Genomic DNA, 14,461 nt, shown 5'->3' on the forward strand with positions numbered 1-14,461 from the left:
GGGGGAGTGAGCATTTGTACACTCCAGGGAAAGTGGAGATAATCAGACCACAAACCAGTAGTAAAACAGAGATGATTTTAAAGGAGTTTGTTTTCATATTTTTGTTTATTTTTTTATTAAAGTTACAAGGGAAGCACACTTATTCATTAACTTATTTGCCTTTAAAAATGTGGGAATTTCTGGTCTTCTACATCCTTAAAGGATTAAAACAAATCAAACAAAAACGTTCCAAATACAGTATATATATATATATATCTCATTATTGAAAGGGAGTTAATACACATACTGTAATGACTCATGTGTCCTGACGCTAAATAGCCATAGGGAAAGGGTCCTGTCCACTCACTGATTGTTGCTTCCAACAAGCGTGCAACTCATCAAACAGTGAGAGCAGACTAAGTATTTTCTTCAGATGTTCGTTGTTGTTCTGCTTTTGTGCCAAGTTGAATGTGTAGAATACATGTTTTTCCTCAAATTATGCTCAATTTGCTAATAGCCAACATAGTTACACACTATGGCTGTTCTCTTGAGGTAACCATTACAATACACCACAGTGTCTGGTGCCCATGTTATTGAGACACGGTTAGCATTATGCTAAAACTACACTCATAATGTATTAGGATGCTAATGCTAACTCGAACCATCTCAATGCTGGGGCTTTCCTGTGTCAGTACAGACAGTACATGTTTTTCAATGCAATATTATTTCTCAAAGAAATGTCATTTTCCTGTCTCATTGACTCTCCTGTCCTTAGTTTAATGGAGGCAAAAGACAAATATCAACAATAGCTTCACCATCATGTGGTAGGTACTGCGGTGTGGGGCCTGTTCTGTCATGTCATCTGTACCTTCACCCTGCACCCTAATACTTAAAATGTTAACTATATTATTATGAAAACAAAGGGATTAAATAAATTGTGATTCAATTCTTATGTGTACGACTAGGATGTCCCCAATGAAAGCTATGATGAGTTTTCTTAAAGAAATACAGATGACATCTCATCTTATGTGACCTGGGACAAGAGGCCAGTACACCCCCCTGTAACAGGCTTTACGGCAGTGTTTTGAAGCATGATGACATCTGCTTTGAGCAAAGAGTCCACATTATTTTGGCAGTAATATACACCCGGCTCCTAAAGTTTAGGACCTCAACCTTTTTCAGTTACTGTACATGTCACTAGTAGCATATTGAATTGATGCACAATGTTTAGAAGTCATAGGTAGATCTGTCATGTACAGAATGGACAATATCCTCTATTGTGTGGAACAGACACCCATTCACATTACATTTCTATCTGAAAGTCTCATATAGAATGTGCCCTATAGAATATCATAGGATTAAGCACACCAATCTGGGGATATGATTGGGCCCATGTACTGTGGCATGAATGGGACACCCTGTGTAGGTTGATGAGCCTTGACCAACCTCTCCATGAACACAATAGTAGGAGAGGAGAATCCTGGAGCACTCCCAATGTGGTGCTGCTGAGTTAGAGATCACAAAGTTTGAAAAACCCAAAACACTGCTTGCCAGTCTGGGTATGTAGCTGTACTCACCTAGCCTGGGTGCCAGGCAGTGTGTTTCTGCTTTAGCCCAACATGATGTCACAACAGTGAACAAAGGAGTTGGCCACAGCAGAAACAGCCAGACACCCAGGCTAGATAAGTTCACTTGCAGACAGAAGAGACCATTTGCATAAGAGAAAGGATAAAGAGATGCAACATGCCTTTGGGGAGGATCAGATTCAAATCAGGAGAAGAAAAAAACAAATCTAATTAAAACTAAATGCTTTACCTTTACAGGACAATTCGCTTTGAAACTAGCTTGCTATAGAAGGAATAAAACCATAGATTATAATAGGATTCACCATCTGGCACATTAACTAGCACTACGCAAGTCAAATACCTATTATAGTTGAGCACAAGCAATAGGCAAAATTCCTCTACACCCCACAAGTCCCCAGGTACCCCTCAACACCTCCCATCCCAGTCCCACACAACAACCCAATCCAACCCCTAGATCAGGGCAGTCCCGTTTTATCTACAGAGGGCCAGTATGTGGCTCCTGTACCAACCAACACACCTGATTCAACTAATCATAGTCTTCCATAAAGACTGAGAGAAGTCCAAACAGGTGTGTTAGTGCTTGGATAGAATGAAGCCTGGCCATGCACTGGCCCTCAGTGTGGATACGACTGGACACCGCTGACATCTAGATAGAAACCCATCCATCACACATGAGGTGTCTTTTCTATATTTCTACAGCAAATAAGCTCAACAAAGCACTACACAACTTAACTTCTGGATCATGCCACAAGGTACAAAAGGATGCTTAGAGAATGAAACACTTTCCTAAAACGGAGAGGAGGAGGGCTAACGGAGCGTCTGGTGGACAACAGTGGGAGTTTGTTTAGTGACAGACAGCTCCTGGGTTGATAGGTGGGAGTTTGTTTAGTGACAGACAGCTCCTGGGTTGATAGGTGGGAGTTTGTTTAGTGACAGACAGCTCCTGGGTTGATAGTAGTTCATCTCTGTGGTTCTCTCATCCAGAGAAACAACAGCGTGTCATGCTGTGTGTGTTAGGGTTGTCACAGAGATGAGAAACTACTATGGCTCTAGTAGTCTGTTTCAATTACACCTGGGTCAGTTGGGTCTAACAACATGAGGTTCTCTCTCACACACACACACACACACACACACACACACACACACACACACACACACATCCCCCCTCTCAGGTGTTAAGTGGTGTGGTAGGTTGTCTTTGGTTGGTGAGCTGGTGCTCCTGTCTACGGGGTGAAAGGCATGTTTACAGAACAGTTTCTATGACAACCAGGGTGTGGTGGGTTGATAGGCTTGCATACTGGCCTCTGGGGCAAGGCCTGAAAGATGGGTCAACAACAGCCATATTGGATAGGTGGATCTGGATGAAAACCACCAACTGATCCTCAGGAAGGAGTGATCCTGTTCCTGATGGTAGCTTCCAACCCCATCCAAAGGAAGGCAGAAAATTACTTTCAAAATTGTGTAATTCCTTATTGTGGTAATAACTCCAGAGAGAGGGGGCCATGCACTAGAGACAGAGAGCTTCTGGTAGAGCATGGGGAGGGGAAAAAAAGCTGTAACTGTTGAAACAGTGTTTCACTCACCAAATACAGAACAATTCTGAGAATTAAAAATATAAACTGTGGTGGGGAGGGGGGGGGGGGTACTGAGTAAACATTCCATCCCTGTCTCCGTCATGACAACAAAAGTCTGACAGTCTCGTCTTCCCATGATGCTCTGCTCTCGCCCCATCGTCGGTTCCATCATGGTTGGGTCAAAGGTTAATCAGAATATCACCCAGACCGCAGGAGGGCATCTAGGATCCTGGGAATGCTGCACTCCTTTCTGGGTAGGAGGGGGTAATAATGTGGGTGTGGTGGTGTTGGTAGAGGGCTATGAGTAAGTAATAAAGAATACCTAGACGAGGGGGAGACTGACATTTCACACCGCCACTTCTCATACATATAATCCATAAAAATCATTGTTTGTTTAGTAATAAAACAATTGCCTTGTTTAAATATGAATATAATAGTTTGCTTCTGCTCTTTAGGAAATGATAGTCCGTGTGGGTGAGGGGAGGGCGGTTGCCAGCCCTTCACTACAACTCCATGTCCTGAGCCTCATCCTCAGAGAAGTCAGACATGGAACTCTCAGATGAGGAGTCACCTCCCTCCTCCTGCTCCTTTAGAGCCTCCTCTGTCGCATACTTTTGGAGATACTCTGGAACAGAGAGAAGGAAAAGAGTCAGACAGTCGATCGTGTGTGTGTGTATGTATATACAGTATGTATATGTGTGTGCCTCACCTTTGATCTTGTGTTTGTAGTCCTCTGGCCGGTGCAGGTACATGGCGGCAGCGTCTCCGTTGAGAGGGTCGATGGGGTTGGGGTAGGCTAACAGCTGGGGCAGGAATGACTCAAAGATGTTGGTCAGGTCTGCAAGGGGAGGAGGGAGGACCAGTGTTTTACATTATGGGGGTTAAAGAGGTGCTAATGTGCAACCTTTGACTCAAGGCAAACACTCAATGAGCTGTACTAATTGTACAATTAGTAGAACCGTACAAGTTGGACTGCAAAAAAAACGCCACATCACAAGTATTTCATTTGGAGGTTAGTTGGCTTCACAGTTTTGCATTTCATATCCAGTCCTGTCATGACAAATGACTACTAAGTCTCTGTTCAGCGCTCACCATCAATACAACAGCCTATCTGCTACAAGCAGTGAATGGGCCAACAACTCAAACCAGAACGGGTGATCTGTTTCAGTCATGTTAAAACCGATCGACCCTGCCAAAAAATACATATTATAATGCCACGTCTGGTATGTCCCACTGACACAGTGTTCCTAATCGTTGAAACAAGAGTACAAATCACAGTAACAAGGTAAATTCCTTGTACGGTTAAATTGCTAGGTCAGTTTTCAATGATAGGAACTTCTGTATGGCAATCATGCTCAGCTATTCACAAGGCGAGCCATATAAAAGCCTTATAAACACTAAGTTGAGAGCTACTTAATTAAGTTGAGACATTGTAGACCTGTTTTCCTATTCGGTCGCTCTTATGTCAGCTCCTCACAGCTGCTCCCAGCAGCCACCAGCCCAGACATGATCATAGAGAAAGGGTACAGTATGTACCCATGTCATGGAACAAACCATTCAGTGAGTTTCAAACATTTCCAAACTAAAGTGGTAGCATGTCCATTGTGTCCATTTTGAAATAAATTCTGAGCTGTTACTCACCATACAGGGCTGTCCACGTCTGGTTGATGACATCTAGACACACCGTCCCTGACCTGAAGGAGAGGGGAGATGAGAGAGCAGAAAATAAACAGAATTGTGAGCAGCATTTTGTGATATAACAAACATGATGTATAACTGATAAGATTGTCCAGGCCTATACGTCAACATACCGTACATTAGTTGCAAACTACTAAAACGATATCATCAAAATGAACTTACGCTTCATCAATGTTGGGATGAAAGATTTTATTAATGAATCCTGTGAGGAGAACAATAAAGTTAGTTTTCATAGAAAACCTGTGTTATTGTAATTTCCACAATGCTTTAACCAGTTATGTTATTCGTTTCTATTACATAGAGATTGTTGTGACAGATGCATTTTGATACTGTACCTATAGATGGAGACTTGAAGGGGTATTTGTCTGGTAGGTCTACTCGCACCTTCCATACACCTCCTTCATACGGTGCTAAAACACAACAACATTTGATTAGAAACACAAACACAAACAGGGAGGAAGATTGCCTCCATATAGCCTACCATACAGATCTTTGCATAGACACAATGAGCCCAGTGAGAAGCCAGCGGAAGTCATTAGGCTGTTTATGAAAACACTTACTTCCTTGTGGGCCGTAGAACTTGACCACAAACTCATTGAGTCCGCTGAGGATGGTTACCTCATGCTTGCTCTCGATGCTGAGCACTTGTTAAGGAAAAGACACGACTGAACGTGACTAACGAGAAGGCTACAGTACAAACAACACACATTTTAAATGAAAGTAAACAAGCCAATTAAAATGAGCCACAATCAGAATCCAACTAGTTGGGTGAACTGGGCTCCGTTCCAAACGGTACTGATCAAAAGTAGTGCAATAAATAGAGTGCCATTTGGGACTCAGCCCTAGTCTGAGGTCAGTAGAACCAGTGTGTGTGTGAGAGAGAGAAATACTCTGGGCTAAGGTCAAACATAGGATCGATAACGCCAGCCGTGGTGTCTGATCAATAATGTAGTGATCAGACTCAGCCAACACACACAGCTCAGCTTACACACAAAACACTTACCCTAAGCAAAACTAACCACACAAATAACTAATACTTTACCTCACTCTCTTACAACAAACAATGTCATATTATAACCAGAAATAGCCTAACTTCACACAATAACCAGAACGAACCAACACCCTCAGGCTCTACCCAGAACTAACCAACTGCGGGTATCAGCTTCTCTTCTTGGGAGAATAGGAACCGAAACAATAGGGAAGCACCAGTGTCCCATCAACTAGTCTAGGCCTCTGGGAGACGATGCTCTGGCCTGATGAGGACCCCCACTGTGGAGCTACATGCTGGGCATCAGTCACCAGGGTCTATGGATGGAAACACCTTCCACATTCTGACACCTGTGCCATGTATTGTTTTGACCAATGAATTGAGACAGTTCAGTTGGCCAGTGTTCAAGTTCACCTGGGTGAAAGAGATGAGGCTGAGGGAGGGAAAAGAATGGGAGAAGAAAATAAAGAGACTGAGACTCTTCAAACTTACTAAACGTTTCGTAAAAATACAGACGGCTACATTTATTACTCAAATGTAAACTTGCTTACTTGCTACTTCTCAACCCCTACTTCCGGGGGCAGCGCACAACATTCACCTGACAGTTTCCCCCCTTAAATCAGGGCAAACACAATTGTCTCATTGAGCAAAGACTCCTGTAGTATAAATAGTAATAGCAGAGCTGAAATGTAGACATTTTCCTAATATTTGAGACTTGTTTTATTGAGTTTTTACCTGAAATTGCAGCAACAGCGTGTTACATTCTGAAATTGTCGCAGTAGCTGCCAGATGCACTGGCCCTCAGTGTGTTAATGACTGGACACCGCTGACATCTAGATAGAAACCCATCCATCACACATGAGGTGTCTTTTCTATATTTCTACAGCAAATAAGCTCAACAAAGCACTACACAACTTAACTTCTGGATCATGCCACAAGGTACAAAAGGATGCTTAGAGAATGAAACACTTTCCTAAAACGGAGAGGAGGAGGGCTAACGGAGCGTCTGGTGGACAACAGTGGGAGTTTGTTTAGTGACAGACAGCTCCTGGGTTGATAGGTGGGAGTTTGTTTAGTGACAGACAGCTCCTGGGTTGATAGGTGGGAGTTTGTTTAGTGACAGACAGCTCCTGGGTTGATAGTAGTTCATCTCTGTGGTTCTCTTATCCAGAGCAACAACAGTGTGTCATGCTGTGTGTGTTAGGGTTGTCACAGAGATGAGAAACTACTATGGCTCTAGTAGTCTGTTTCGTTTCCACCTGGGTCAGTTGGGTCTAACAACATGAAGTTCTCACACACAGTTACATTCTGAAATTGTCGCAGTAGCTGCCAGATGCACTGAGCCATGTAAAACTATGGAAGCCCATCCCCACCACCAAAAACATGTAAAACAGGATATGTTTTATAACATTGTTTGGTGATTTCAGATGTGGCACCACAGGTCCTGGAGTGTTTGAATTGTTTTCCTGGGGCCCAATTTTTCCTGATGGGGTAGCAGGCTAACCTAACCAACTCCCACCCTAGTTGTAGCGAATGACATAGTAATAAATCAGCTGTAAAAAAAATAATAAATAAAAGGTTTTACAGTGGGGCAAAAAAGTATTTAGTCAGCCACCAATTGTGCAAGTTCTCCCACTTAAAAAGATGAGAGAGGCCTGTAATTTTCATCATAGGTACACTTCAACTATGACAGACAAAATGAGGGGGGAAAAAATCCAGAAAATCACATTGTAAGATTTTTTATGAATTTATTTGCAAATTATGGTGGAAAATAAGTATTTGGTCACCTACAAACAAGCAAGATTTCTGGCTCTCACAGACCTGTAACTTCTTCTTTAAGAGGCTCCTCTGTCCTCCACTCGTTACCTGTATTAATGGCACCTGTTTGAACTTGTTATCAGTATAAAAGACATCTGTCCACAACCTCAAACAGTCACACTCCAAACCCCAGGGGCACAGCCTGGACCTGGCGTCATGAGACAGCCTTTTCTGCTCTTCCGAATAAAATCCCCACCCGGGTTTTCTATCACCAGACCAGCTTACCTCGAGAGGGCCAAGGTTTGAGAGAAGACCGAGCTTACCTCAATTACGAGATGGCTAAAGGTTGCAGACCAGCTTACCACGAGAGGGCCAAGGTTTGAGTAGAGACCATAAACCTAAGGTTTGATTAGATGGCTGAAACTTTTAACCATACCACGTGGTTCAACTCTTAGACTATCGATACCGACAGAATAAGAACAAGTCTTTGATATTAATTACTAGTCTGCAGCTAGGAATTCGGTATCATTGAACGCGAAGACCGACAACCTCCGAAACATAAATTCTATAACAACATGAATGAATGTCACTGTCGTGGTTAGAATGGATAGTTCAGAGAGAGAGAGAGAGAGAGGACGGACAAACTCTCCAACAAAAACAAACTTTTCAACAGAGATCCCGACGACACACTGAGCGTAAATATATATATTTGATTGCAATTATTCCCGAATGAGTAGGCGTTCATGTGCAAAGGATTAGTATTTCAATTGTTCTAATTATCAACTTTGTAGTGTCTCATCTCAGTTGACCCCCACTTCCCTTTTTGTCCACCAAGCCGCGATACCGGTTTATCCCACTAGGGAAACTCCGTTATCATTTTCTTGTAACTATCTACTGTTTGTTTATGCATTTCTATGAATTACTTAGTTAGTAAATAAATGATTTAAGACAATTGATGTATGGATGACTCATAGTGAAGACTGGGTTCGTGCAGATAACCAACAATTTACGACGCTTGGAATGAGACTAACGTGAGGTAAATAATAATTAATTAATTTGAAGACTAATTGTTCAGATATTAAAATATCTGAAAGTTATATTAGGAAAATTATAACTTTGTAATCTGAATATTTTCCTTGGTGCCCCAACTTCCTAGTTAATTACAGTTACATGATTAATCAGTTTAATCGCGTAATATTAATTACAGAGAATTATTTGATAAATAAGTATTCAGTTTTAATGATGCCAAAGACACGACACATGCATAACATTAGTCTTAGGTCATTTTTACCTGTTAAACTATCTGATTAGACAGATTATTACAATTCACATAGCTAGCTGATAGTTATGAAGTAAAATATTTGCTTTTTGTATATTTTGTTTCATCTCTATTGCCATTGTCCTAACTGGAAGGTTTAGTGAATGGGTAAGTCCATAGTATGTCAATAGGGCTAAATTGCTAGCTAGCTACCCACGGAAAATTGACATCAACCTTGCATAACATTAGTTTTAGGTCGGGTAAGGTGAAGGGGGGAGGAGTGTGTCTCTTTATTAACAACAGCTGGGGCGCAATCTCTAATGTCAAGGAATTCTCAAGTTTTTGCTCACCTGAGTAAGAATACCTCATGATAAGCTGCAGACCATACTATCTACCAAGTAAGTCTTTTATCTATATTTTTCGTAGCGGTCTATTTACCACCACTCAACAAGCTGTATAGGACCACATGCAAACCACAAAATCCACATGCAGTTTCCTGTGGCCGGTGATTTTAATGCAGGGAAACTGAAATCCGTTTTACCAGCATGTCACCTGTGCAACTAGAGGGGACAAACCTCTTGATCACTTTAACTCCACACACAAACTCATACAAGGCTCTCCCTTGGCCTCCCTGACCATAACTAATCTGACCATTACTATATCCTCCTGATTCCTGCATACAAGCAAAAACTCCAAAAGGAAGTACCAGTGGCACGTTTAATATGGAAGTGGTCCGATGCGGATGCTAAGGTACGGGACTGTTGTTTCGCTAGCACAGATTAGAATATGTTCCGGGATTCATCCAATAACATTGAGGAGTTTACCACATCAGTCACCTGCTTCATTAATAATTGCATCGACGACGTCCCCACAGTGACCGTACTTAATTATCCCAACCAGAAGCCATGGATTACAGGCAAAATCCACACTGCGATAAAGGCTAAAGCTGCTGCTTTCAAGGACCGGGTTGCAAAATAAATGGGAGGAGATTTAAATTATTACATAAAATTCTTGCCACCAACAGAATGCTATATACAGTGGGGAGAACAAGTATTTGATACACTGCCGATTTTGCAGGTTTTCCTACTTACAAAGCATGTAGAGGTCTGTAATTTCTATCATGGGTACACTTCAACTGTCAGAGACGGAATCTAAAACAAAAATCCAGAAAATCACATTGTATGATTTTTAAGTAATTAATTTGCATTTTATTGCATGATACATCAGAAAAGCAGAACGTAATATTTGGTACAGAAACCTTTGTTTGCAATTACAGAGATCATACGTTTCCTGTAGTTCTTGACCAGGTTTGCACACACTGCAGCAGGGATTTTGGCCCACTCCTCCATACAGACCTTCTCCAGATCCTTCAGGTTTCGGGGCTGTCGCTGGGCAATACGGACTTTCAGCACCCTCCAAAGATTTTCTATTGGGTTCAGGTCTGGAGACTAGCTAGGCCACTCCAGGACCTTGAAATGCTACTTACGGAGCCACTTCTTAGTTGCCCTGGCTGTGTGTTTCGGGTCGTTGTCATGCTGGAAGACCCAGCCACGACCCATCTTCAATGCTCTTACTGAGGGAAGGAAGTTGTTGGCCAAGATCTCGCGATACATGGCCCCATCCATCCTCCCCTCAATACGGTGCAGTCGTCCTGTCCCCTTTGCAGAAAAGCATCCCCAAAGAATGATATTTCCACCTCCATGCTTCACGGTTGGGATGGTGTTCTTGGGGTTGTACTCATCCTTCTTCTTCCTCCAAACACGGTGAGTGGAGTTTAGACCAAAAAGCTATATTTTTGTCTCATCAGACCACACTACCTTCTCCCATTCCTCTTCTGTATCATCCAGATGGTCATTGGCAAACTTCAGACGGGCCTGGACATGCGCTGGCTTGAGCAGGGGGACCTGCGTGCGCTGCAGGATTTTAATCCATGACGGCGTAGTGTGTTACTAATGGTTTTCTTTGAGACTGTGGTCCCAGCTCTCTTCAGGTCATTGACCAGGTCCTGCCGTGTAGTTCTGGGCTGATCCCTCACCTTCCTCATGATCATTGATGCCCCACGAGGTGAGATCTTGCATGGAGCCCCAGACCGATGGTGATTGACCGTCATCTTGAACTTCTTCCATTTTCTAATAATTGCCCCAACAGTTGTTGCCTTCTCACCAAGCTACTTGCCTATTGTCCTGTAGCCCATCCCAGCCTTGTGCAGGTCTACAATTTTATCCCTGATGTCCTTACACAGCTCTCTGGTCTTGGCCATTGTGGAGAGGTTGGAATCTGTTTGATTGAGTCTGTGGACAGGTGTCTTTTATACAGGTAACGAGTTCAAACAGGTGCAGTTAATACAGGTAATGAGTGGAGAACAGGAGGGCTTCTTAAAGAGAAACTAACAGGTCTGTGAGAGCCGGAATTCTTACTGGTTGGTAGGTGATCAAATACTTATGTCATGCAATAAAATGCAAATTAATTACTTAAAAATCATACAATGTGATTTTCTGGATTTTTGTTTTAGATTCCGTCTCTCACAGTTGAAGTGTACCTATGATAAAAAATTACAGACCTCTACATGCTTTGTAAGTAGGAAAACCTGCAAAATCGGCAGTGTATCAAATACTTGTTCTCCCTATGGGGCATACAACAATCTCAGCTCTGTAGATTTTGTTGCGAAGAGACAGAATCAATAATAAATAGCCCACCCTACCTAATGTCCATACTGTAATTTTGTTTTTGCTCTTTTGCACCCCAGTATCTCTACTTGCACATCATCATCTGCACATCTATCACTCTAGTGTTAATGCTAAATTGTAATTATTTTGGCACTATGGCCTATTTATTGCCTTACCTCCCTAATCCTACTACATTTGCACACACTGTATATAGATTTTTCTATTGTGTTATTGACTGTATGTTCTATCTCAAGGCCAACAGACTGTTAAATAGCCATTACCAGCACAGAGAGGCTGCAGCCTACATACACAGACTTGAAATCATTGGCCACTTTAATAAATGGAACACTAGTCACTTTAAAAATGTTTACAAATCTTGCATTACTCATCTCACCACTTCTTCACCACAAGGTACCCCATGTATATAGCCCTGCTATTGTTATTTACTGCTGCTCTTTAATTATTTGTTATTCTTATCTCTTACTTTTTAAAATATTTTTTTAGGTATTTTCTTAAAACTGCATTGTTGGTTAAGGGCTTGTAAGTAAGCATTTCACTGTAAAGTCTACACCTGTTGTATTCGGCACATGTGACATATACATTTGATGTATATACTGTATTCTATACTATCTACTGTATCTCAATCTATGACATTGCTCATCCATATATTTATTTATTCTTAATTCCATTCCTTTACTTAGACTTGTGTGTATTAGGTATTTGTTGTGAAATTGTTAGATATTGCTGCTCTGTCTGAACAAGAAGCACAAGTATCTGCTAAAAACGTGTACGTGACAAATCTAATTTTATTTGAACCATTTTAATTGTCAACGTCAATGGGAGGAGGGGGGGGCAAGGAGCCCCGATAGCACCACCCATTTGTTGTCACTCGAGCAGCTGTTTATCTAGTCCCGCCCCCTACCAGTTTCCGGATAGTAACAGGCTGACCAATCAAGGCGCTAGCTGTCGCTGCAGGAGCACAAAAACAAAACAATTCAACTCACGCTGTCTAAACCTAACCTTTCATGCAAATTTCAAAAACTAAGCGCTAGATTTAAAAAATATGTCCATCTACCTTCTGATAATTTGGTAAAACGGGCTACAATTTGGGGCGGCAGGTAACCTAGTGGTTAGAGCGTTGAGCCAGTAACCGAAAGGTTGTTAGATCGAATCCCCGAGCTGACAAGGTAAAAATCTGTCGTTCTGCACAGGAACAAGGCCGTCATTATAAATAAGAATTTGTTAAATAAAAAAATACAATAAACGTTAAGAACTAGCATCAATGAGAACTTTGATAAAATTCGGAATTCAACTTGCACCATAGTTAGCGTTGGGGAAATGCAAAACATTATCCACTAAGTTACAACATTTACTACTTTAGGATGGGAATACATTTAACACAAACATTTTACCATTATTATAGCACATCATTTCCACATGACTCAAGGGTGGAAAATCAAGCTGGTTAAAAACAAAAACACTGGCAAACTTGACAAGGCAGGGGACATGTAAACGATTTGTAAACAAGAGAGCGATGCAATATTACTGATTGTTAATCATGCAGCTGACGTTATAACAGCAGGACTGTCAGCATGAATGACTTCACAAGGTCGATATATAATAGCAAGCGAAATAGCTTAGATAGGAAAGAAAGGCCAGTAAAAGGACGGACGACCGATTGCACGCAGAAAATGGTGCCTACAAGGCCATCGTCATTGTTTAGCTTTTCTAGTCATCGTCGTTCAAGAGATACAGCTAGCTAGCTATGTGTTGCATAAAATAAATCAGGGTTTGTGGAAAACAACCAAGGGTTGATGAGAGCATCACTAACATTAAGCAAGCTAATTAGCTTGATAAATGATAACTACAGGTATTGGACGACATTTGGGAAGTTTTCTGATCTGAGCAAACAACTATATAGCAGATATTATTGAGGGTGAAATATTTAGCCTAGATCTGACCCAGGTATGGCTAACTGAAACGAATCGTGTGATGCCTGATCAAAATTAAATGTTTCCTACTTTTGTTGTCAGAAAACCCAACAACAGCCGTTATTGTTCGCTTACACAACATACTGTATTATCTAGTTATTTGTTGTCATCAGTAACCAATACATGTAATTACAATAGTTGTAGATAGTTGTCACTACAATTTATGATTAGCTAAAGACGACAAAGATTGTTTTGCCTGTCTCTGTTGTTTTTGCTCAGAAAAGGATACAGTTTCACCACGTCGGTATCCATTCGCCTCTTGCCTGGACTTGGCGAAGACATTTTTGTAACGTTATTCCTTGGCTAGCTCGATACTTTACTTCGATGAGGCAAGCTATTCTAACTATATCTTCTGCCTTTTCAGTTTGTCCATCGAACGAAATATTTCAACATTCTTCGCTTTCTCTCAACAACACTAGCAAATGTCTGCAGGGCTGCGTTCAGTAACTACGCTTTTACGTTCTGGAACGTTCAATTGAACGGAAACAGTTCTGTACTGAACGACCAGTTGAAAACGGGAAGGGGGGCGCTGTCAGCTTGCCCACTGCCCTTCAAATACGTCACTCATTGGTTCAAGCCACACCCACAGAACCGGAGCAAACGTACCTCAGTCTGTTCAAGAACGTACAATAACATTTTGTGGAAACGTGTCGTTCAGTTCAAACCGTTCCGCAACGTAGCAAACGTTCAGCGAACTGAGCGCACATCAGGTCTACTCTCTCTCTCTCTCTGCCTAATTCTGTACAAATGTCTGTCCTGTCCTGAATAAAACTATCCCTCCGCCAGTGACATCATTCCCAACTAAGCAACATTCAGTGACGAGAGAGGAGAGCTTGTGTCGTGTTCATATACTATTCGGAACTAGGAAACTCAGAAATGACCGACTTGCTGATTTGTAGAAAGCCGCATGTATATAACTACAAACAGTTAGCTATTTCCGAGTTTCCTAGTTCCAAATATCGC

At 41.7% G+C, this 14,461-nt stretch overlaps 1 protein-coding gene across 1 annotated transcript; it reads right to left on the bottom strand.

The window, feature by feature from the left end:
- Window positions 1–521: 521 nt before the first annotated feature.
- LOC139540060 (ubiquitin-conjugating enzyme E2 H-like) lies at window positions 522–13,923 on the bottom strand. The gene is made up of 7 exons (XM_071343600.1): window positions 13,728–13,923; window positions 5,398–5,474; window positions 5,173–5,247; window positions 5,000–5,039; window positions 4,781–4,833; window positions 3,849–3,977; window positions 522–3,764 (listed from the first exon to the last, which is right to left on the bottom strand). The coding sequence occupies exons 1-7, from the start codon at window positions 13,778–13,780 to the stop codon at window positions 3,643–3,645; spliced, it is 549 nt and encodes a 182-aa protein (XP_071199701.1). The 5' UTR covers window positions 13,781–13,923; the 3' UTR covers window positions 522–3,642.
- Window positions 13,924–14,461: the final 538 nt, after the last annotated feature.

The sequence above is a fragment of the Salvelinus alpinus genome, chromosome 15 (genome assembly GCF_045679555.1).
Source record: "Salvelinus alpinus chromosome 15, SLU_Salpinus.1, whole genome shotgun sequence".
NCBI classification, from domain to species: Eukaryota; Metazoa; Chordata; class Actinopteri; order Salmoniformes; family Salmonidae; genus Salvelinus; species Salvelinus alpinus.